The sequence below is a fragment of the Budorcas taxicolor genome, chromosome 2 (assembly GCF_023091745.1).
Source record: "Budorcas taxicolor isolate Tak-1 chromosome 2, Takin1.1, whole genome shotgun sequence".
Taxonomy (NCBI): Eukaryota; Metazoa; Chordata; class Mammalia; order Artiodactyla; family Bovidae; genus Budorcas; species Budorcas taxicolor.
Genome location: NC_068911.1, coordinates 20,303,619 through 20,329,181, shown reverse-complemented (window position 1 = coordinate 20,329,181; position 25,563 = coordinate 20,303,619). Strand labels below are relative to the sequence as shown.

General features: G+C 44.3%; 1 protein-coding gene across 1 annotated transcript in view; it reads left to right on the top strand.

The window, feature by feature from the left end:
• Positions 1-24,973, top strand: part of SLC5A11 (solute carrier family 5 member 11) — a 47,354-nt gene extending 22,381 nt beyond the window's left edge. Inside the window, exons 6-15 of the mRNA XM_052659146.1 lie at positions 277-382; positions 2,049-2,129; positions 7,172-7,377; positions 11,960-12,095; positions 19,043-19,150; positions 19,443-19,593; positions 21,552-21,720; positions 22,108-22,323; positions 23,196-23,364; positions 24,768-24,973. Coding sequence (XP_052515106.1) covers positions 277-382; positions 2,049-2,129; positions 7,172-7,377; positions 11,960-12,095; positions 19,043-19,150; positions 19,443-19,593; positions 21,552-21,720; positions 22,108-22,323; positions 23,196-23,364; positions 24,768-24,973 — 1,548 coding nt within the window. The remainder of the gene's footprint in view (positions 1-276; positions 383-2,048; positions 2,130-7,171; positions 7,378-11,959; positions 12,096-19,042; positions 19,151-19,442; positions 19,594-21,551; positions 21,721-22,107; positions 22,324-23,195; positions 23,365-24,767) is intronic.
• Positions 24,974-25,563: the final 590 nt, after the last annotated feature.

Sequence of the window (25,563 nt, the reverse complement as noted above, 5' to 3'; positions counted from 1 at the left end):
TGGTATTTGATAAGGCTGCAGTGTGGAGGATGGAGTGTAGGCAGATCAAGAAGAGAAGCAGGAAGGCCACTGAGGAGTTGTATTAGCCTAGTGAAGGGATCTCAAACATAATCACCCATAGGGCTCCCATTTGAGACCCTTGATATGGGAAGAGATGGGTGAAGAAAGGACAACATATGATGTTTCTGTGTTTCTCAGAATCAAGGCTAAGGCCTGAACCTGGGGAAACTGTGCTAAAATGTCCATTCATTCATACACCCATCAACTTCTCTCTAGGTTGACATGTATGCAGGCGCCATCTTCATTCAGCAGTCTTTGCATGTGAATCTCTACTTGGCAATAGTTGGGCTGCTGGCCGTCACAGCTCTATACACCATTGCAGGTACGACTGGACAAGGGGTGATGCTGGGAGAGGTGGTGGGCAGGGGCTGTGGTCCCTCCAGGTCCCTTTTCCTGGCTGGTCTTCTGATGTTCCAGTATGCTAAGACCTTGTTTTCATGAACTCTCAATCTGTTATCCTGGAAGATATGATTTCTCTTGGCCATTGTCCAAAGGAAAAAGATTGTCTGATGGAAGGGATGCACCATACCTGCATAAAGCTATTTTCCATTTATTTCTTTAAGAACTTTTCCTTCAGTTCAGTTCAGTTCAGTCGCTCAGTCGTGTCTGACTCTTTGCAACCCCATGAATCGCAGCACGCCAGGCCTCCCTGTCCATCACCAACTCCCGGAGTTCACTCAGACTCACGTCCATCGAGTCAGTGATGCCATCCAGCCATCTCATCCTCGGTCGTCCCGTTCTCCTCCTGCCCCCAATCCCTCCCGGGATCAAAGTCTTTTCCAATGAGTCAACTCTTCGCATGAGGTGGCCAAAGTACTGGAGTTTCAGCTTAGCGTCATTCCTTCCAAAGAAATCCCAGGGCTGATCTCCTTCAGAATGGACTAGTTGGATCACCTTGCAGTCCAAGAGTCTTCTCCAAGAGTCTTCTCCAACACCACAGTTCAAAAGCATCAATTCTTTGGTGCTCAGCCTTCTTCACAGTCCAACTCTCACATCCATACATGACTACTGGAAAAACCATAGCCTTGACTAAGACGGACCTTAGTTGGGAAAGTAATGTCTCTGCTTTTGAATATGCTATCTAGGTTGGTCATAACTTTTTCTTCCAAGGAGTAAGCGTCTTTTAATTTCATGGCTGCAGTCACCATCTGCAGTGATTTTCCTTAGAACCTACTAAATGCTGAGCAGGTGTATTCACAAGCACTGTGCACAGCTGGACCACAAACCACTGCAATTTTGGAGCCTGAGGCTCATCTTTTCCCCTAAGACTTGCATCCCAGAAGAGTGGCTGGTGGGGAGCAGGGCCTTGATATGTACGTGCTTCTTCTTTTTTATAATATTTATTTATCTGACCATGCTGGGTCTTCGCTGTTGCACACAGGCTTTCTCTAGTTGTCACTCTCCAGTTTCGGTGCATGGGCTTCTCATTGTGGTGGCTTCTTTCATTGTGGAGCAAAGGCTCCAGGGTGAGAGGGCTTCAGAAGCTGTGGCACACGGGCTTATGCTCTGCAGCATGTGGGATCTTCCTGGACCAGGGATCGAACCTGTGTTCTCTGCACTGGCAGGCAGATTCTTATCCACTGGGCCAGCAGGGAAGTCCTAGACTGGGCTTCTTAAAGAAGCATAGTAGTCTTAGGACAACACAAGAACAAGAGCAGGGGCTGCAGGGGCCTCTTGAGGCCCAGGCTTGAAGCTCCATAATATCCTCCTCTACCATATCTATTGGTTAAAGCAAGCCATTTGGCCAAGCCACATTTAAGAGGAAGAGAAATCAATTTCACCTCAATATGAAAGGAGCAGCAAAGCTACACGACAGAATTGGCAGGCACATGAAAAATGGGTACTGTTGTGGCCATCTTTGCAAAGAGTTGACACTAAGACCTCTGTCCCATCAGGTCTTGAATTTCAAAGTTTCCTCTGGCACCACCAGAGTAACTCCTCTCCATCAGAGTACCTGACTATCACCTCTGTGCTCATCTCCCCTCTAGGTGGCCTGGCAGCTGTGATCTACACAGATGCTCTACAGACTCTGATCATGCTCATAGGAGCACTCATCCTGATGGGCTACAGTAAGTGGGGTCCCAGGGTCATTTGGGTGGATGACAGCACCTCTCTCAAGAAGGGACATCTGCTTTCTTCACAATTTCAAACCCAGCTGGGGATTCCTGCTTGAGGCATTGGTTATTTTAGCTGGAAGAGAGCTGTGCTTATCATGGAAACTTAACTGTTTCTTAGGGAAAAATTAATAGATCTTTTTATACTGGTGTGGATAAATAACTAAATAACAAAATAAAAGGCAGTAAAGGAATCGTTCTTCCTTACAGGAAAATTCCAATCAATAAATGCAGGTGGGGTGAGGGAAATAGAACGACACCATTAGAACACCATAGTAATAACAGCTACAGGCAAAAGCCAATGATAAATGCTGAAGTTAGCAAGTGAAAGTTTATGAAGAAATAGCGTATTTGCTTGGTCTCGAAGCATCACACCCAAAAGATTTATTAATTACAAGGGGACATACATCCACTTTACAGTGGAGAAGCATGGCATCACTGTACTAAATGACCAAGATATAGTAACTGATAACACAATAATCAGATGTACCTATATGTAGCTCCCGATATGGTCACTGAGAACGACACAGAATCACCTCTGTGCCATTCTTGCTGAAATATATACCTTCAACTTCATTGATTATAAACATCAGACAAATTGAGGGACATTTTACAAACTACAATGACCAGTATTCTTCAAAAGTATCAGGGGCATGAAAAATAAAGACAAACTGAGGAACTACAAAGAGAGGAGGAAAATAAAGAGACACAGCAAATAAACACAATGTAGGATCCTGAACTGACTTCCAGAAGAGTAAAAGAACATGAGCGGTGCAATTGGAACAGCTTCTATTGTAGCTAATGGTAATGCACCAATGCTGATTTCTCAGTTTCCGTAATATTAGGAGAAGGGTATATGGAAACTCTCTGTGCTACTTATACAACTCTTCTGTGTATCTATAATTATCTCAAAAGTTCAAAAATTCTACCTTTCAGACAAAAGTTTTAAAAAATCACGGAATAATAAATTAGTTTCACACACACACACACACACAAAACAGCAATAAGACTTGCTTATTATCAACTGTAACAGGAAATGTTCTGGACCCTTACAAAGAAGAAAAACTTCACTGGTTTATATAAGGAAGAAAACAAATGAGTAATAAATATACAGAGACACATGTTCAGCCTCACTAGATAAACGTTGAGTGTGGTTGCCATCGTAACATTTTGAACCTCCTAGTGCCACATAAGTGACTCATAACACTCTCGGGTTTTGGAGGCAAAAGAGCCAAAAGATAAACCTTCACATGGTTTGCTATTTAGCCAACTTCCTGATCTTTCTCCCTAAATGTGGGGTCTCAAGGAGGAAGTTCCACTACTTAATTCATTATGATCAGTCAGGAGAGAGATTACTGATCCACCTTCAGCAACCTTTCTCATTCTGCTATATCTAGCAGACTTTCTCCTAAGGTATCTGCAGGTTTTTAAATGTGGGAAATTGACTGACAATATATGCATGATTTTCTTCTTTTTTAATCATAAAGCTTATTTTATTTTTTAGAATTAATCTTTATTGGAATATAGTTGATTTACCATGCTGTGTGAGTTTCTGCTGTACAGCAAAATCAGTCAGTCATATATATATATATATATATACACACATACATATATATATGTATATCCACTCTTTTTAAGACTCTTTTCCCATGTAAATTATTACAGAGTATTTAGGAGTGTTGCCTGTGCTATGCAGTAGGTTCTTTTCAGTTATCTATTTAATGTATAATAATGTGTATATGTCAATTCCAATCCCCTTGTTTACCATGGTTTTATTTCTATGCCTTTAAAACATTTTTATTTATTTGTTGGTTGTGCTGGGTCCTCATTGCTGTAGTTTCAGCGAGGGGGCTCCTTTCTAGTTGTGGTGGGCTGGCTTCTCACTGCAGTGGTTTCTCCTGCTGCTGAGCATAGGCCCTAGGGTGCACAGGCTTCAGCAGTTGTGGTTCCTGGGCTCTAGAGCACAGCCTCACTAGTTGTGGTGAAAGGGCTTAGCTGCCCTGTGGCATGTGGAATCTTTCCAGACCAGGAATCTAACTCATGTCTCCTACATTGGCAGGTGAATTCTTTACCACTGGGTCACCAGGAAAGTCCTGTTTTTGTGCTCGGAATTCTGTTCCATTGGTCTACAGGACTGCTTTTTCCTAATATCATACTGTTTTGATTACTATAGCTTTGTAATATAGTTTGACATTAGGAAATGTGATGCTTCCAGCTTTGATCTTTCTCAAGGTTGCTTTGGCTATTCAGGATCTTTTGTGGTTCCATGTAAATGCTAGGATTTTTTTTTTTCCTTTCTTTCTTCTATTTCTGTGAAAAATGCCATTGAAATATAGATAGGGATTTCATTGCATCTGTGGATCACATTGAGTAGTATGGACGTTTTAACAATCTTGATCTTCCAGTCCATTTCACATGGAATATCTGTCCACTTGTGTCTTCTTCAATTTCTTTTATCACTCTTATTTATTGTTTTCAATGTATAGATCTTTTTACCTCCTTGATTAAACTGATTCCTATTTTATTCTTTTAGATGCAATTAGAAATGATATTGTTTTCTTTTCTTTGAAGTATAGTCAATTTACAGTATTGTATTAGTTTGAGGTGTAAATATATATATGTGTATATATATTCAGATTCTTTTCCATTATAGATTATAAATTATTTAATATAGTGCCCTGTGCTATACAGTAAATCCATGTTGTTTATTTCATATGGAGTAATGTGTATTGGTACTATTTTCTGAATATCTCTTTGCAATAGTATTTGCTTATGTGTTTAGTCGCTCAGTAGTGTCCAACTTTTTGTGACCCCATGGACTGTAGCCCACCAGGCTCCTCCCTTCCATGGGGATTCTCCAGGCAAGAACTCTGGAGTGGTTGGCCATGCCCTTCTCCAGGGGATCTTCCTAACCCAGGGATCAAATCCAGGTCTCCCGCATTGCAGGCACATTCTTTACTGTCTAAGCCACCAGGGAAGCCTGAATAGTGTATAGAAACACAATTGATTATTGCATACTGATTTTGTATTCAGCAGCTTTACTAGATTCATTCATTTATTAGTTTTAACTGTTTTTGGTGGAATCTTTAGGATTTTTTATATATAATATCATATTATCAGCAAACAGGGACAACTTATTTTCAAATATTGGAGATATTTCTGATATATTTGTTATTAATTTTTTAATTCCATTACAATAATAGAATATATCTTGTATGATGTTATTTCTTATTAATTTATTGAGGTTTGTTTTATGGCCAGAAACAGTGCCTATTTTGATGAACCTCCCAAGAGTACTTGAGAAGAATATGTATTCTGCTATTTTTGGGTGTAGTGCTTTATAAATTTCAATTGGGTCAACTTGGTTGATAGTGTTGTATAAATCTTTATCTGTATAAATATTTTTGTCTTATTTTTCCATCAACCACTAAAAAGGGGGTATTGAGGTCTCCAACTATGATTGTTGACTTCTTTCTCTTTTTAGGATTGTTATGAGCTCTTGGTGAACTGACCTCCTTATCATTAGGTGGGGTTCCTGTTTATCCTTGGCTGTATTCTTTGTTCTGGAGTCTAATTTGTCTAATATTAATATAGTCTGTCTAGCTTTCTCTTGACTTGAATGGTATATATTCAAGGTCCATTTACTGATAATTGGACCACAAATAATTATCCTTCCCTCCCACTACCACAAAATAATTTTTCAGGGAAAAAAGCATGACAAACATTTATCATCAAAAATATTTTCCCCCCAGTAGCCATTGTTTACCAACTCTTCCACAAAAATAAGCCAGGCTGCAGGTTACATATCATTCTTACCCAAGTGGTAACACCAACCCCTTCTCTTCCGTACCGAGAAACAAACAAACAAAAAATACCCAAGAAAAAAAAAATGAAACAAAAAAGACAAACACAATCTTCCAGAACATAATCCAGTGAGAGAAATGTTATTTTGGGGATAACTTTGAATCCTTTTGATTAATATAATGAAGCAATTATCTGCAGACTACAGTGCTTTATTATTTCTTAAGGACAACTCATGTTTGTGCCAGATGCTGTGCATTTTATATGCAGTATCTCACCTGGTCCTTGCTCCAGCGCTGTGAGGTTGGCGCTATATTATTCCCAGTCACAGATGAAAAACTGAATCTCAGACGGAGAAATGACTTTCTCAAGGTCATACGTTACTTGGACCACTCTTGAAATACCATAAATTGGGATAGCTGAGAAGAAGTTTAGAGGTGAAAGTATGTTTCCTTAAGGCAGAGTTTCTTAATTTGGGATCCATGGACAGAATTTACAGGTTTTGTGAACCTTGGATGGGAAAGAAATCCATCTGTTTTCACAAATCTATCAGTGACATTTAGCATCTTTCAGTTATTAGTGTAGGCAGCTCACCACAGGAATATTAGCAATATCTGTGACTTTGAAACCAAAATATAACCCTGATGTTTTTATCCAAATGTTTTTATAATTGCTGCTGATGTATTGAAACACTGTTTGTGTCCATGGTTACTTTAAAACTAGATTGTTATTTGACCCACTGTGGAGTCTTTGTATTTAATGATGCAAATAAATAAATTACTATGTCTTAGTTCTCATGGTTTGATGACTGCCTTCAATGTATTTGGTTTCCTTTATAATTGATGTATTTTGTATTAAGAGGAAATGGCAACCTACTCCACCATTCTCGTCTGGGAAATCCCATGGACAGAGGAGCCTGGCGGACTATAGTCCACGGGATCTCAAGAGTAAGACACGACTTAGCGACTAAACAATTTTGTATTATATATTTAGAAATATTATTCTAAGAAGCAATCCATAGTCACTACCAAAGGCATTAAAAAAATGTTTTTTAAAGATAGGAGGCTAAGAACCTCTAAGTCAATTAACTTTCTTGTGGTTCTAAGTAGGATTTCACCAATCTCCAACCATCCCCTCATGAGCTGCTGTGGATCAATCTGAGTTCCTGGCAAATTTGGGCTTCCTCTGAATTCTAGGTTTCGCTGCAGTTGGTGGGTTGGAAGGCTTGGAGGAGAAATATTTCTTGGCCATGGCTAGCAACCGGAGCGAGAACAGCAGCTGCGGGTTGCCCCGGGAAGATGCCTTCCATATTTTCCGAGACCCAGTGACGTCTGATCTCCCGTGGCCTGGGATCCTATTTGGAATGTCCATCCCGTCTCTCTGGTATTGGTGCACAGATCAGGTACAGGGCAGCAGGCTGGGCCCCCAGAGTGCTTCCTTGGGGTGTCTAGAAGCTGGGTTTTTGCCTTTCCCCTATCCGTTCTCTTATTTCTCTATTCTACACCTTATCTTCTTATTCTTGCTCATATGGCAAATCTGAAGCTGCTGCTTTTTGCAAAGGGAAAACTTGATACATCCTGCCTAATGTCTGGAAAGACTCAGTAAGCAAAAGCGGTGATGTATTTTAAATAGAGGTTTTAGCTGACATTGGTATTATTTGCTCTGCAAATACTGGGTGTTCTCTCTGTACCAGGTGCTTGGAAGTCACAGGTAAACAAGGACACTCGGTCCTTGTAGAACTCACTTTCTTCTGACAGAAGTAGACAGCAGTAAATAAATAAATGGAACACTACAAGGTGATAACTGTCATTAAAAAAAAAAAAAGGAGGTTGAGAGTGTGAGAGTGACATTTAAAATAGGGTGGTCAGGGGAATCATGGTTGAGAAGTGACCTTTGGGCAAAGGAGGAGAGCAAGTGGGTTCTGGCGATTGTCAGGGAAGAGAGTTTGGGGCAGAGGGACCCACCAAAGCCAATCCCTTAAAGCAAATATATAACTGGTGTAAAAAAAAAGATATGAGAAAGGCAAAAGATACTGCTGTGGGTAAAATAAGCCTTTTGTGTTAAAAGGTGGGGTGGGGATAGAATCCATATTTGCATTTGCTTGTATTTGCTGAAGAGCTTCCCAGGTGGTGCTAATGGTAAAGAACCCACCTGCCAACGCAGGAGACATAAAAGATGCTGGTTCGATCCCTGGGTTGGGAAGATCCCCTGGAGGAGGACATGGCAACCCACTCCAGTATTCGTGCCTGGAGACTCCCATGGACAAGAGGAGCCTGGTGGGCTACAGTCCATGGGGTCGCAAAGAGCCAGACACGCCTGAGTGACTGAAAGAGCATGGGCGCACACGTGAATGTGCTGAAGGAAACTCCAGATGGATTACCTAAAACTGAGGGCAATTACTTCCTGGGGTAGGTATGCCAGGAAGGACGGGAGCCATTTCACTGCACACCTGTTTATACTTTCTCAGATTTCAAGCCTGTGAATATGTCACCTGTTGAAATCGGGTTTTCCATTACATTAAAGATCAGCGATCTGTGTGCCATTTTGGAAGCTGTATTTCATATTCAGAGCTGATGAGACTAACTAAAATAATGATCATGGAGTTGGGCCACTGAATCGATGCAGGAGGCACTGTGGAGAGTGGACCTCGGTCACCCCATGGGTGAGAACTCCACTGAGAGAAGAGCCAAAACCCAAGGCAGAGATGGGTGCAATATTGCCCCTCTAGAAAACCACTCTCCCCTCTTGCCCCTCTCCCCTGATCTTTTCCTTAGCAAATATTGGGCTGGAGAGCTCAGCCAATATTTGGCCCATCTGAACTGGGTGGGAGACAGTTCAGATGCAGGCTAAGAGCCTGGGCTTTCTAAACCTTAACAGGCTTGGACTCAAGTTCAGGTGGCATAACTTTGTTTAATATCTTCTGCCTCTGTTTTCTCATTAGGGGGATTACTAATAATTGCAAAAGAGAGAAGCATTGGGAATTTGCTCATAGTCCTTTCTGTTGGGGGGGCATTTAATAAACCGTTAAAAATCATTTACATTTTTGCTATGGTTTTATGCTACTGCTCTTGACATGGGTCACCAGCTTATATTTATTAATCAATATGAATATTTCCTTGAGATGCCTTACCCCCTTACTAGCTGGGGTTTCAGTGTACATCCCTTGAAGCCCACCTTCAACCCACCTTGTATTGTTCAAGAGCCTGGGGACTTAATCCATGATGACTCGATCATCTTCTGGATGCCAGGGAGGGAAAGAGGGCCCAGAAAACCAAGGCTTCTTTGGACCCCACGGCTCTCAGTCTTGCTGCTGCTGAGCTGGGTTCTGTGGCACCCAAAGGCTGTGTTAGGTGTCAGTTCATTGTGCTGGTGCTGCCCTAGGAGACGCACATTTTTTGTCAGCTCTGTATGTAGCGCACTTTAGAGCAGAAGAAAGGCAAAGTGGCATGCATGGTGCGCTGATTGAGAGCGTGTTTTAGATCTTTCTGTGCAGAGACAGAAGGGCAAATCACAATCACTAACGACGCTTAAACATGTATTGATAACTGTGCCATTTACCAGTAATTGATTGAAGCACTTCCAACGTATTAGCTCATTCATTTTCATAACATTTCTATGAGCTCTGCCCCATTACTTGGGTCTGGGAGTTGTCATACAGGGCCACACACTCTTCACAGGGCTTGCGGGGTTTTGAGCAGCACAGCTCTCTTAAAACTTACTCAGCTGCCTCTTAAATTCCACTCTGGAGGCTCCACTTCATGGGAATAAAAGCCAACATTCTTTTCAGTCACAGCTTCCAACCTGCCATCACAAGAGCTAGGTTTTCCAAAGCTATAACTCTCCTATCTACTTCCAGAGGGACTGACAAGGATTGAAGCTCGAATGCCTCTTTTGGCACTTTTGAGCGACTGTGTTCAGTCGCTCTGTCGTGTCCGACTCTTTGTGACCCCAGGGACTATAGTCCACCAGGCTCCTCTGTCCATGGAATTCTCCAGGTAAGAATACTGGAGTGGGTGGCCATTTTTTTCTCCAGGGGATCTTCCCAATTCAGGGATTGAACCTGAGTCTCCTGTGCCCCCTTTATTGCAGGCGGATTCCTATCACTGAGCTACTGGGGATGCCCCTTTGGCATCTTAATGAAGCCATTAAAAAAAGAGTATTCTATAGATGCTATATTGTTACATGTAACTACCACATTCTTAAGTATTCTAGAAAGCCCAATGGGTGTATGTTTGGAGTTACGAGAAACGACAGGTAACAGTTAAATCAGCTTCTAGACAAAGACAGCTAAGTCCCCAGCTCAAGATAGAGGGGGCCTCACTGTTCCCCACCTGTCCTCAAATAAGCTGATTCCATGTTTTAGACTCGTTCATTGACAGCATCCAAACAAATAATAATAATCTACGCAGTTGAGGGAACACTTGTTTGCAAGTCACAGGAAAAAAAAAAAAAAACCACATCAAATTTAAACCAGCTTAGGAAAAGGGTGGGGAATTTATTACCTCATGAATTACGAACTGCAGGAAGGTGTCCTAGCCTTCAGAAACTCCTGGAACTTACGCTGGTATCCTTCTCCATGGTCCTTATTTCTTAACCTGCAGACTTCATTGTTTCTCATCGAGGTCCAGTGGAAAGAGACTGACAACTCCCAAAGTCCAAAATCCAAAAACCCTGGAAAGGCTCTGGTTGGCCAGGCTTGGGTCACGTACCTACCCCTGGATCAGGCAGGATCTGTGCCCAGGAAGAAAGGATAGCCATGTGGAAAGGGGGTGGGTTTCAAGAGAAGAAGCAGGACACTCCAGCAAGCCTGTGCCATTGATGAACACTTTTTAAAAATGGGAAGGATTCCAACTTTGTCCTGCTCACCACGGTACTAATGGTGGTAATGACATTTCACCCCTCTTGTCCACTGTTCACAGAACCAACTTATAAAAGCTTTGGTAGATGGCTCAGTGGTAGAGAATCCGCCTGCCCATGCAGGAGACATGGGTTTGATCCCTGGGTTGGAAAGCTCCCCTGAAGAAAGGAATGGCAATCCACTCCAGTATTCTTGTCTGGGAAATCTCATGGACAGAGGAGCCTGGTGGGCTACAGTCCATAGGATCACAAAGAGTCAGATGTGACTTAGTGACTAAACAATTCACCAAGGTCTCTGCAGCTTCTCCAGATGCTTCAAGACCCCAAACCTCAGGAAATAGTAGAGAAAATTCTGAGTTCATGTAGATGCAATCTGAAGGCTGGAGCGGGATTTGTGGGGACCGGTCTTCTTTCTACTCAAAAAACACTCGCCAGCATGTCATTCCCTTTGAGTGGATAAATCTTTTTTTGCTATTCAAAATTTGGGTATATTGCAAAATCATCATCAAAATAAATGTAGTTATTTTTCATCACCATACATAGTTACAATATTTCTCCTATGATCAGACCTTTTTTAGGGTGATGAGAACTTTTAAGATCATCTCTTAGCGACTTAAAGATAGGTGACCCAGTATTAACTATACTCACCCTGCAGTACATTACATCCCTAGGACTTATTTTATAACTAAAATTTGTGCTTTTTGACCCCCTTCACCTATTTTGCCCACCCCCACCCTTTGCCTCTGGCAACTACCAATCTGTTCTGAAGGGATAAATCTTGATAAGACCTACCTTATGCCTCCCATCAGAGAGAAGGGGGTCAGGCTAAGACCTAGGTGTACCAGTATGCAGTAACTATAAGCCCAGATACACCAATCCTGTTGGTGGCAATATCTCAGAACCTCTCTTTCTCTTCTATTCTCCTTCCAGTTCTTGCTTTCTCTGCCTTGGTATAGCTCCTGCGGCTGGACCGCTGGGCCACAGGGATTGCGAATGAAAGGGATGCTTCTTTGGAGGAGATAGACCCACTAGGCTCCTGAGTCTACTATGCCTACCAAGAAGCCACACACATCTAATTTGCTTTAAGAGAAAGTCATCTCAACTTCCAACCACCCCACTGTTTCCAGGTGATTGTTCAGAGGACTCTGGCTGCCAAGAACCTGTCCCACGCCAAAGGAGGCTCTCTGTTGGCCGCATACCTGAAGGTGCTACCCCTTTTCATCATGGTGTTCCCGGGTATGGTCAGCCGTGTCCTCTTTCCAGGTAAGAAGACAGCTGGGAGGAGAGATTGTCTGTGAGTCACAGACCCAGTAAAGTGTTCTAAACATATTACCAACTGCCCCATGAGAGTGAGACTGGTGTCCCTTCCTTGTGATTCCACTGAGGCATCTCCATTCCAGCACCTACTGACTCTGTGCTGTTTCCCAATACTGGTTCAATGGGCATGTCCTATAGATGTCCCAGGCCAAACAGAGTGGAGACCTATCCAGGGCTTTACTTCAACTATATATTTTAGTTATTTAGTTGACTGCACCAGGCCTTAGTTGCAAGCACTTGAGAGCTTTGATCTTCGTTGAGGCATGTGAACACTTGGTTGTGGCACGTGGGATCTAGATCCCTTACCAGGGATTGAACCCGGGTCCCCTGCATTGGGAGTGTGGAGTCGTGGCACTGGAGCACTAGGGAAGTCCCTCAACTATACATACATATTTTAAAACCACAAACCAGGCCAAATCTTGTCCCAGGTGTCAGCTCCCTGAAATCTCACGTGAGGGCACCCCTCACACTTCAGTGGTTTGGCAACTTCAGCCCAGTTGAACCCTTCAGTTCAGTTCAGTCCAGCCGCTCAGTCATGTCCGACTCTTTGCGACCCCATGGACTGCAGCATGCCAGGCTTCCCTGTCCATCACCAACTCCCGGAGCTTGCTCAAACTCATGTCCATTGAGTCGGTGATGCCATCCAGCCATCTCATCCTCTGTCTTGCCTTCAATCTTCTCCTCCTGTCTTCAATCTTTCCCAGCATCAGGGTCTTTTCCAATGAGTCGTTTCTTCCCATCAGGTGGCCAAAGTATTGGAATTTCAGATTCAGCATCAATCCTTCCAATGAATATTCAGAACTGATTTCCTTTAGGATTGACTGGTTTGATCTCCTTGCAGTCCAAGGGACTCTCAAGAGTCTTTTCCAACACCACAGTTCAAAAGCATCAATTCTTTGGCCCTCAGCTTTCTTTATAGTCCAACTCTCACATTCATATGTGACTACTGGGAAAACCATAGCTCTGACTAGTTGGACCTCTATTGGCAAAGTAATATCACTGCTTTTTAATATGCCACAAGGGAAGCATAGAACCCTTGGCAGGGTACTTTTCTTAACAAAACTGGGGTATCAAACCTCTAAAGTATTTGCCTTATCTATAAAAAAACTTGGTAGGGGAATGAGGTTTTCAGCATAGGGATTAAACAGGCCTAGGAGTGGAAAATGTTATTGGGAGTCATTGTGATGTCAGGAACTGGTGATCTATATACCTGTACCTGCAGACAGGTGCATCTGCTTCCAAAACCTGCCTCTTAATCATGCTACTGTCTCTCTCAGGAAATCACATCTTAAGCTTTGGATTTATATCTGGAAGACCAATAACAAGACCCTGATCCTCACTCATAGTAGTCAGCCAATCAGTGATGATTATTAAATGAAACATAATGCCACATTCCATGACCCTAGGGAGTTGTAACATCTCAGATGAGTCTGGTACTCGTGAAAAAGTGAAAGAAAATAGATATCAAAACATTCTAGCCTATGGTACCAGCAATAAGTGAGAAATGAATTGGAGAGAGTGAGGCAGGGTAGAGATGGTGAGGTGGACATGGTGGATTTGAAGGTCTTGATCAGAGCTTCTCAAAGTGTGGTCCCCAGTCTAGCAGCATCAGAGTTGCCTTGGAACTTGCTAGAAAGGCAAACTTTTCAGACCCCATCCAAGACCTATCAAATCCAGGTCTTTGGGGATGGGGCCCAACAGAAGGTGGAGAATCCCTGGTCTAAAGGGCCAGGGGCCAGGCCAAGCCAACGTTCCTACCCATTTCCACTCTTCTCTCCATCCCAGCTCCAGCAGCTCCCTACTGAATCTTCAGATGGTTCCAGCACTGCCTCAAAGGATGCTCTGATCCTGGGCTCTCATGAGCCTGGACAACATCCTCTTCCATTTAGTCCATCTGAAAAATAACAAAATGACCCTCAAAACAATGAAACACAAGAGTCTAGAAATGTACCTGTTTACAAAGCCAATCATCTCCACCTAAGCTTTGGAATAAACTAAGGTTTTGAGTCCTAGGTTTATGATTTGGGGATGTTATTTAGCCTCTGTGGGTCTCAATTTGCTTGTCTTTAAAATAGGTGTAATAGGGACTTCCCTGGTGGTGCAGTGGTTAAGAATCTGTCTTGCAATGCAGGTTCGATCCCTGGTCAGGGAACTAAGATCCCACATGCCGTGGAGCAACTGAGCCCCCCTACCACAATTAGAATCCATGTACCACAACCCCATGGCACAATGAAGATGCTACGTGCCACGATTAAGACCAGGGACAGCCAAATAAATAAATATTTTAAAAATTGGTATAATAGCAATGTCTTCCCCACAGAGTTATGAAAATTACATGAGAAGGTATGTGTAGAGTGTTAATTTGCAGCATCTGTGTCACAGTACAACTTCTATGAATGCTGGCATTTTGGAAGAAGGAGTTTTGGTGCTGTGTTTGGACTGGACTCTGCTAGAGCCATCCTTTATTTCAAGCATCATAGGATCTGACAAGGGAATCCACTCAATGTATGAAATGGTTCATTAATTCACCCAAGACACGTGAGCAGGTATTAGTGAATGGTCGGTTAATGATCTCAAGGCTGTCGATTCCATTTATAACTTAAGCTGAGCCAAATAGTTTCCTTGTGATGAACATATTTTTCAGCCTGAATGAACAAACATAATTTTCTGCCCTAAACATGCATTATAAACTTTATGTCACATGTTTCATGGTTGAAGCTTGCATTCCTAGAGGGTTAAACAAAAACTTGGTCGTTAAATGAATTATTTCAGGGGGAGTCTTGCTCCTTCTTGGTGTCCCTTGAAAACAGGAGTTTTTGGACAGTGAGAGTTTGAACTCATAACATGTGAATGTAAACAAGATCTTTGCCCCACCTGGGAAGCTCTCTACAGCCTTCTGGCCACAGGAATGTAACTATTTTCTAACCTTCTCCAAAGCTTCCTCAGACAAATCGTAAACAAGCCAAGAACTTTGACCTCTCAAAAGCATTTTTCTCAAAAAGATTGTTCCTTCTCAATGCTTCCTGTCAAATATCATTTTTGGTCTGCTATCTGAATTTTGTCTAAACTGAATCAGAGTTCTGGAGGCATCTACTTTTCTTCCGTAGCAATTGCTATTATTATTTTTTAATATATTTATTTATTTTATTTGGCTGCACTGGGTCTTAATTATAGCATCTTTGATAACTCTTAGCTGTGGGCTGTGGGATCTAGTTCTGCAACCAGGGATTGAACCTGGGCCCCCTGTTTTGTGAGCGTGGAGTCTTAGCCACTGGACCACCAGGGAAGTCCCCTGTTATTAGTATTATTAATTGTGGACACAGTACCCTTTCTCACTCATGGATGTAAGTGGAGGGAAGGGTCCCGGCTTTGAGAAGACATAGCTGTGAGTGGAGAAATTTTACAAAGACCAGTTAGTTCTTGGGCTTCCTCATGGATGAAGCGGTCTGAATGATTTCCATTTCTTAGGTCTTATACTGCCTTAAAAAAGAAAATGAAGAATTGGGATTTCCCTGGCAATCCAGTTATTAGGACTCTGTGCTTCCACTGCAGGGGACCCAGGTTCTGTCCTTGGTCGGGGAACTAAAACCTTGCAAGCTGTGCAGCGTGGCAAAAAGAATAATAAAAAATATTAGAGGGCAGGGAGGGATAAATTAGGGATTTGGGATTAATAGATACACACTACTATAGATAAACACCAAGGACCTACTGGGAACTATAGTCAATATTTTCTAATAATCAATAAAGGAAAGAATCTCAAAAAGAATATATGTGTGTGTATGTATATATATATATACACAAATACAACTGAATCACTTGCTGTATACCTGAAATATTGTAAGCTTCTGTATTATACAACCATACTTCAATAAAAAAATTTTTAATTAAAGAAAAGAACCAACAGTACTAGGTTTTAAAGTTGTGATGTACTTTAAATGTTCACATTTATTAAACTAATAGTTTTAACCCAGATAAAATTATAAAGATCAGGCATACAACCTCATCTGGAGATAACATTGCTGCCAGTGAATTTAAGGTTCTTTCTTTGTCCCAAAAGATTTCAGAGACAAAGCAGAGAGGTTGGGAAGATAAAGTGAGAGTTTATTTAAGCAATGAGGACAGTGGGCAGACAGGTGAGGAGCTACCACCCTGGGATTCTTTATCATTGGTGTTGAGGGTCTTCACGCAAATGAAGGGGTAGAATATTCCCTGAGGAAGGAGAAGTTTGGAGTTTGTAATCCCTGATTTTAACCCCAGTTCATCTTCCCAAGGGGAGTAGGGATTTTTGTCCCTATTTAGCTGAAATCAGGAGTGTCATGGCATCAGTGCATGGTGGGTGCTTCTTATCTGTAAGGCCAACTTTATTGTAATAAGAACATACTAAGCAAAAGGTTGCCTTTGGAGGCAGGAGATTCCCGCCTTTCCCCAGCTTTCTTTGTTACCTGAACCCTTACCACCTACAATATGTCATTTCCTGTCAGTATGGAGTTTCCTGCTTTCCTTCATCTGCCTCACTGTTTACAAGACATTTACAAGATGTTTACAAGATTTCCTGCCACCTGGCCCCTGCCTCCATTTCCCTGCTCATACCTGGCTGCCTGCCTGCTGTAACCCTGTCAAGCATCTGTGTTCGAGGCCACTTGTGAATTCGAGGCCTCAATTACATGTTCATCATGAAACTGGTATTGCATCAGAACCTGGGAGGAGATGGGCGTGGGCAGCGATGGGCTCCAAGCCCATCCCTAAACTGAGTCTTGGGGGTAGTTGTCACTTGCCATTGGAGGTGGGCTGGAAGGCACTGTCACCCATCAGAATGAGTAAGAAACACAGAGTGAGGGTCTGGGAGCTGTGTATGGGAGTTACCCCTATTAATAGATCCAGCTGGCAAAAGAGATATGAGGATTTGTAAGTGGTCCAGCAGGGGTGAGTGGTGATGTTTTGGCATAGAGACGGTGGTGAGGAGCATAGCTCAGCTCAGATATGAGGAGCTGAGGAAGACAGAAAGTAACAAGAAAGCTCGCATTCAAACACGTGCCAGACCACTGAAACTACCTATGCTCTGGGCCTTCTCTGAAACTTTGGATTGGGAGTTGCAAGACCTGTCTCCATCATGACCTTGCTGGGTGATTATAATCAGGTCCCTTCCCCTCTCTGAAGGTGACACTAATAATGAGATAGCGAGCCTCTTCCCAACAAAAGTGTATTGAGCAGAGAGTCTGCACTGAAATTGTTTAGTGGCCTTTCAGGGGGCCTCCAAAGAGCTCCCGGTACCACAGTCCTTTATGTCTCAGCACAAAAAGAATTCTGTGAGAAACAAAGTGATGGATAAGAAGTGATTTCTTAGAATAGAACACTTGTAAGTCTTACAAGCAGGTGGGCGAGGGGGTGCCATGCCCCAAGAACTTACTGGGCTACAGTTTCATAATCAAAGGAAAAGTAGGGGGTGGAAGAGGAACTTCTTTGTGTTTCTTCAGTAGACTTTCTTGCCTGTCTTTCTTGCTTCCAACATCAGCTCCTTCTCCAGGTTGTGCAGGGGACTTTTCTCATCCCTACGGGATCAAGCTAGGTCCACAAATTATTGTTTTTCATGTGTGCGGAGAGCATGTCTTAGGAATCAGTAACTTGCTGAGCTCACTGGGCAGGCTGTGGGCCTCGTGCCACCATTGTTTCATTGTTTAGGGGCAGTCCCGTGCTTCTGTTGCATGGTTTTGTTGCTAAGCCAGCCTGCTTGGTTTTGTGGTTGAGCAAACCTGCTCCCTTGAGTAATCATTAACTTACAAGTCTCCCCTATATATATATTTTACATACAATCCCCTAGTGGGATTACCTATTTAATCATCTACTTTGTCCCTTTTACTCTGTCCCTATCAGTACCACACATTAGTATAATTTTTTTAATCTCTTTCTATCTTGTAAGCAAGAGGTCTATGCTTGGATGCTTTGGGTGTGTTCATCACGATAACAGGTAGAGATGAAGAACTAGAGGTGCCAGGAATTCTGGATGGGTTTTCATTAGAAAATCAGAATGCTGCTTGGGAGAGGAAAGAATTGATATAGAAATGGAGAAAGAGGAGGCGAGGAAACTTCCGAGTGGGTAGAGTTTTTACGAGTCTAAAATGAGGAACAGGTGTTGAACTATATGTGCTATTGGGAAGGAGATGGGGAAAAGAGGAATTTTAAAAATATTTGCCATGTGTCAAATGATGGCATTCTCCTTTGCACTTCCAATAAATTTAGGTAAAGAGGTGAATTGCTTGTGTCCTTTTTAGGGAGTTAAGGAACCTGATGTAGAACACTGTGCCGAGACTGGCTGTGAGGTGTCAGCTTTATTGAGGTTACAATAAAAGCAGTTGAAATGAGCTCAGCACTTCCCATGTCTCAGACTCGGTGCTGAGTGTGTTAACGTGTACCATCTCAGTCCTCGCTAGAATCTTATGAAGTAAAGTTCCGTTACTGTCCCATTTCACAGATACAGCAACTGAGGTCCAGGATGGTTAAGTGAGAAGGCCATGGTTTATCAAGCCTGCTGTTTAGTCGCTAAGTCATGTCCGACTTATTGCAACCCCATGGACTGTAGCCCACCAGGCTCCTCTGTTCATGGGGTTTCCCAGTCAAAAATACTGGAGTGGGTTGCCATCTCCTCCTCCAGGGGATCTTCCTGACCTAGGGATCGATCCCGTGTCTCTTGCATTGGCAGGCAGATTCTTTACCACTGGGAAGCAGGCAGATTCTTTACCACTTAATCAAGTCCAGGGTCCTTTTTATTTCATTGAGCTCTACGCTTATATGCAGTAACCCTGTCTCCTGGTGCTGACCGGCGCCGGGCTGTGTTTTGGCCAGGCCTGGGGCTCTAAGGGTCCATCTAGCCATCTCTGGGCTTGTTTCCTCCACAGACGAAGTGGCTTGTGCAGACCCAGAAATCTGCCGGAAGGTCTGTAGCAACCCCGCCGGCTGCTCTGACATCGCGTATCCCAAACTTGTGTTGGAACTCCTGCCTACAGGTAATGATCCATCACCCTTCAGCTGAGTCCCCCCGAGAAAGGAGGACCCTGGCTGGGCTCCGATCCGAGGTGGGGGACAAGATGCGAGGGCTCCCAGTTGAAGCTCAGGCCCTGGCTCCGCAGGCGGCTGTGCCCCACCCACCTCTGTGTCCCTCCTCTTGGCTCCCAGCCCTGAGTTCTGCCTTCTCAGTGTTGAACCTCTCAGGACCAGTTAGCTGCAGACCTGGGCAATGGGGTCAACAGTGAAGGCAGAAAAAAGCCCAAGGCCCATAGAGCTCCCTTCTGCCCCCAGGGCTCCGCGGGCTCATGATGGCTGTGATGGTGGCGGCGCTCACGTCTTCCCTCACCTCCATCTTTAACAGTGCCAGCACCATCTTCACCATGGACCTCTGGAACCATCTCCGGCCTCGGGCATCTGAGAAGGAGCTCATGATTGTGGGCAGGTACAGTCTTACTCTGGTGGCTCAGACGGTAAAGCGTCTGCCTGCAATGTGGGAGACCTGGGTTCGATCCCTGGGTCAGGAAGATCCCCTGGAGAAGGCAACGGCAAGCCACTCCAGTTACTCTTGCCTGGAAGATCCCATGGACGGAGGAGCCTGGTAGGCTACAGTCCATGGGGTTGTAAGGAGTCAGACACGACTGAGCGACTTCACTTTCTTTCAATTTTCACAGTCTTATTGGGTGGAGCCGGGCAAGAGTCTGAAAAGTCAGGATAACTCAGGGAAGAAAAAGCTGAGCCATTCAAAGGGAAAGTCCAAACAGTGACTTCTCCTGGTTGGCTCAGCCCCACTCTGATGGCCAAGCTGAAGGACACCAGGACCCTGTGGATGAGTAAGGCATTAATTTATTCAAGAGCACCTCCTATGTGCCAGGTGCTGGGCACATAGCAGGGAAAAGAAAAGACTCATTTTGCTTTCTTGGAGCTAGAAGAAGAAAAACAGAAGTAAACAGCTGGTTTTAACTGCAACGAGTATTATGACAGATGAGCCAGGAGAACTAGGGCTTCAGGGGAAAGTCTCTAACTTGGGTTGGGATTTGAGGGGTCAATAGGAGACAGCCAGGTAAAAGCAAGGAGGGTGTTCTGGAGGTTTGGGGGAAGGTTTCTCTACCAAGTCTTCTGCCAACTCCTGAAGCGTAATGCAGGGAATGAAAATGAGTGAAGTGAGTGGGGTGCACATTTTATGCAAAATGTATGCTAACAAGCATCTCAGGGCTCTGCTTCTCCAGAAGGTGCATTCCGAGGGCTGTCTCAGCCATGGCTGAGGGAAACGTATGACAACAAAAGGCTTCTCTGGTATCTCAGATGGTGAAGAATCCACCCGCAATGCAGGAGACCAGGGTTCGATGCCTGGGTTGGAAAGATCCCCTGGAGAAGGAAACGGCAATCTGCTCCAGTATTCTTGCCTGGAGAATTCCATGGACAGAGGGCCCTGGTGGGCTACAGCCCATGGGGTTTCAAAGAGTCGGATATGACTGAGCCACTAACTGTGACATCAGAAGCATATTCCGTTAAAAAAAAAGAAAGCGAGCTAAATTCAGTTCAGTTCAGTTCAGTTCAGTCCCTCAGTCGTGTCCAACTCTTTGCGACCCCATGAATCGCAAAACGCCAGGCCTCCCTGTCCATCACCAACTCCCAGAGTTCACTCAGACTCACGTACAAGAGCCACAAAGGAGAAGTGATCTAAATGTCCACTTATGGGTGAAGGATAGATAATGTTACACAACGGCGTATCCACTCAACGGAATGTTTTCAACAATAAAAAGGAATGAAATACTGATACATGATATCTGATGAACTTTAAAACATGCTAAATGAAAGAAGCCAACTGCAAAAGACCATGTATTGTATATATTGTATACCATTTATGTGACATGTCCAGAAAAGCAAAGCTATAGACACAGAAGCCCCTAGGGGGCTTCCCTGGTGACTCAGATGGAAAAGAATCTGCCTGCAATGCAGGAGACCTGGGTTTGATTCCTGGCTCAGGAAGATCCCCTGGAGGAGGGCATGGCAACCCATTTCAGCATTCTTGCCTGGGAAACCCCAGGGACAGAGGAGCCTGGTGGGTACAGTCCATAGGATTACAAAGAGTCAGACATGACTGAGGGACTAACACTTTCATTTTCTTTCATAGAGATAGAAGCAGATAGAAGTGCTTCTTTAGGTTGGAAACAAGAATAAACTGTAAATGGGCATGAGGGGATGTTTTTGGAGTGATGTATATTCAAAAGCTCGATTGTGATGTTGGTTACACGACTATGAATTTACCAAAATTACTTGATTGCACACTTACAATGGGTGAATCTTATATAAATTCTACCTCCAAAAAGCTACAAAAAAAGAGAAGTATCCAGGGAGGACAAAACTAATGTGGGGGGTATGTGTCTCTCATTCAACCAGGGTGTTTGTGTTGCTTCTGGTGTTGGTCTCCGTCCTCTGGATCCCTGTGGTCCAGGCCAGCCAGGGCGGCCAGCTCTTCATCTACATCCAGTCCATCAGTTCCTACCTACAGCCACCTGTGGCTGTGGTCTTCATCATGGGATGTTTCTGGAAGCGGGCCAATGAAAAGGTAGCTCTGGATCAACCCTTCAGTCCATTGGATGGGAGAGGAGGGACTTGGAGTGGGGACACGTGGATGTCAGGTGTCATTGTTGGGGGGAGGTGATGAGATTCGGGGAGAAAGATCCAGGGAGGATGTTACCTGGCTTTTGAAAACACAAGGAACAAAGCTTCTACTTCAATGCATTTTTGTCTTTCAAAAGGGAAGCTGAATTAACAGGGAATTATATGTAATGGATCAATTGTATGTAAAAGATAAGCAGATAAGTAGCTCCCATCCTTTTTGAATCACTGACCCGTGCAGTGACCGTCATGGTAAAGACCAGCTCTGGAGGGGGCTTGCTGAGCTTTCCGGAGGCGGGTGTCTAAGATAGCTTTGCTTTGCTCTGCTCTGCAGGGTGCCTTCTTCGGTCTGGCCTTAGGCCTCCTCCTAGGCTTGGTTCGGCTGATCCTGGACTTCATCTACGCGCAGCCTCGCTGTGACCAGCTGGACGAGCGCCCAGCCGTGGTGAAGGACGTCCACTATCTCTACTTCTCTATGATCCTGTCCTCGGTCACCCTCATCACTGTGTGTGCCGTGAGCTGGCTCACAGAGCCGCCCTCCAAGGAAATGGTACTTTGGGGTTTGACCCTATAGCCATTGAGACCTTTTACTGCTAGAGACAGAAAACCAGGACTGATTTTCAAAAAGCTGAAAAGTCCAGGGTTTGGTCTTTGGAGGAACTTGATTTCAGAAAAGACCACCTGAATCCGTTGGTCACTTTTTTTTTTTAATTTATTATTTATTTTGGCTGCACTGGGTCTGTGTTATGGCACACGGTCTTCTCTCGTTGTGGCTCGTGGGCTCCAGGGTGCACAGGTTCAGTAGTTGCGGTGTGAGGGCTTAGTTGCTCCATTGCATGCAGGATCTTGGTTACCTGACCTGGGTCTCCTGCATTGGAAGGTGGACTTTTAACCACTGGACCACCAGGGAAGTCCCTTCTCGCCCCTATTCCTATTCTCCAGCCCCTATTGGGGTCAACAGCTTCTAGGATACCTCCTCTCTTAGTCTCATTAAGCAAAAGCATAAACATTTTAGTCCCAGCATTTCCAGTGAAGCTGCTCATGCCCATTGATGGAGTCAGCCCAAGACACATGGTCACTCATGAACAAGCCCACTTGCTGTGGCCAGAGAAATGGATGAGCTGAATGCTGGTCTCTGGGTCCCACACACCCCTGGGCTGGGGTTAAGCTCTTATTAGAATGAGGGAGGGTGAGATCCCCACAAGAGATTTGGGGCTTTCAAAGAAAGATGGGGAATGAGTGGGGGAAACGTCCATTGATTCTGAAGACTGCAGGGAGCTGAGGCTTGTTGGAAGGTGGAGTGGGAGGGTGAGACTGGAAGAGACTTGGACATGAAGGCTGAGCCTGGGGTTGGAAGGAGGTAGGAGAAAGGGATGAACGTCACCACCCACCCTCATCTCACAATGCCTCTCTGCTCTATAGGTCAGTCGCTTGACCTGGTCTACTCGCCACGACCCTGTGGTCCAGAAGGAACAGGTGCCATCAGCCACTCCCCCGCCTCTTACCCTTTCTCAAAACGGGACACCAGAGGCCAGCGGCACCAACATCCAATTCGAGATGGTTCAAGAAAACATGTCCAAAACCCACAGCTGTGAGTTGCCTTTTTCCTAGGTTACAGTAGGAACCTCAAGAAGCATTATGTGTTTAAGAGGAAATTTTTCTATCATATCACTAGCAAGTGAAGGGGCATACTTGACATTTTAGCATCTCCTCATTCCCAGGGTCTGGTCTTCCCTCGCTCTCTGGCCACTGAAAGGGTTAGGAACTTTCGACAGATGCTTCAGCTGGGCAAAGAGAGCCAACGTTTGTTGAGTGCCTACTAAAACACAGTTCATTTGATCCTCGTGAAACCCCACGTGGTAGGTGGGGGTTACTGCTGGCATTCTTTAAATTACTGGTTTTAAACTCTCAGCTTGCAGACGTATTTTGGTTTAGGCCACCTACTCTTTTAATGTGAGTTATTTGAAAGTAGGGAGATTTCATAACATTTCAGATTTCCACCTTCTTTTGAATAAGTAGAAGATCTGGCAGCATGGAGCCCATTATGCCTGCCTGGCAAAAGTTGCCTGGAGGTGGGAAGCAGCTGGTCCTTAGACCTGAGATATACAGTTAGTCAAAGTGCCCAGCAGTCCCTTCTGCCTACATGACCCCAAGGCTGTGGTTGTCATTAATCACCACGCATGGCTTTTAAAGGAGCTTCCCTGGTGGCTCAGTGGTAAAGAATCTGCCTGCCAATGCAGGAGACTCAGGTTCAATCCCTGGGTCAGGAAGATCCCCTGGAGGAGGAAATGGCTACCCACTCCAGTATTCTTGCCTGGGCAATCCCAAGGACGGAGGAGCCTGGAAGGCTACAGTCTATGGGGTCGTAAAGAGTGGGACATGACTTGATGACTAGACAATAGCAAATGGCTTAAAAAAAATAATTGTGGCTGTGAACCCATGGCATCCTATAGTGGGAAACGCAAGGATAGATGCAGAAGGCCATGTGCTTCAGGAAACACGAGAGAGAATCTTCCTTGGTAGAGGTGATGTGTCTAAGAAGCAAATCAGCTCCTCTGACCCCCGTAGGCCACCTGCCTGGCTCCATCTGCAGTTGATTTCACAGCCCCAGCTCTGAGTGGAGACAGAGTTCCCTGCAAAAGTGCCCGTCTCCCTTCAGCCTCTGGCAGGCGGTGCCACACACAGAGAGGGAGTCAGATCAAGCAGGTCCTAAACCCATCTCTGCCTCTGCTGACCTGCTCTGTGCTTCACTCAAGTTAGTCTGAGCCTCTATCTAAGAGGCTGAAATTCATCTGAAATTCTGCACCTAAACATCATGAAAAGTCTGAGAACACCAACCTTGCAGAATTCCAGTCTTCCAGGACTGCGGTATTAACAAATACCTTCCAGAAGAGGAACATAAAGTTTTTATCACATACCGGGAGAGACTCTCTTCCCTCTTGTCTGGGAGACACAGCTCACCCTTATGACCTTTATCTGTTGTGTTCTTTTTAGGTGACACGACCACAAAGCGGTCCAAAGTGGTGAAAGCCATCTTGTGGCTCTGTGGTGTGGAGAACAAGGGCAAGGAGCAGGCACCGAGCAGAGTGGACCCAATCATAGTTTCCCTGGAAGAAAACCCCTTGGTGAAAACCCTTCTGGACCTCAACCTCATCATTTGCATCAGCTGTGCCATCTTTCTCTGGGGCTACTTTGCTTAACGTGGGGGTGAACCCAGGGGTCTGACCTCTCATTTGTTATCAATGTTCTGATTTTTTTAATGAAGGAGAAAAAAATAATAAAGCTTTGTTTGTTTACCACTAGGCGTCAAAGCTGTTAATGGGCCATCTTCAATGTAATATTTAGCCCTTGTTTTATTTATTTTTATCTATCTATTTATTTATGGCAGTGGATCTTAGTTTCAGCAGTTGGGATCTTCATTCCACCAAGCAGGATCTTTCCTTGAGGTGCATGAACTCTCTAGTTTGTGGTTCGCAGGCTCAGTAGTTGCGGCACAGGGGATTAGTTGCTCTGTGGCATGTGAGAGCTTAGTTTCCCGACCAGGGATCAGATCCGAGTCCCCTGTATTACAAGGTGGATTCGCAACCATTGGACCACCAGGGAAGTCCCTAGCCCTTCTTACAAGGGAATGAAGGTTAGAAGCTGGAAAAAGAGAGAAGAGTAAAGGCTTCCTTGTCTCAAAAGGCAGTCATTTACTCTTTCTGTCCATCATGTAACATCAACAGCCAAACCCAAAAGGTGAGACAAGCAGAGACTCCCAGCCCTCCAAGAGACACATCTCCTGGGCTGG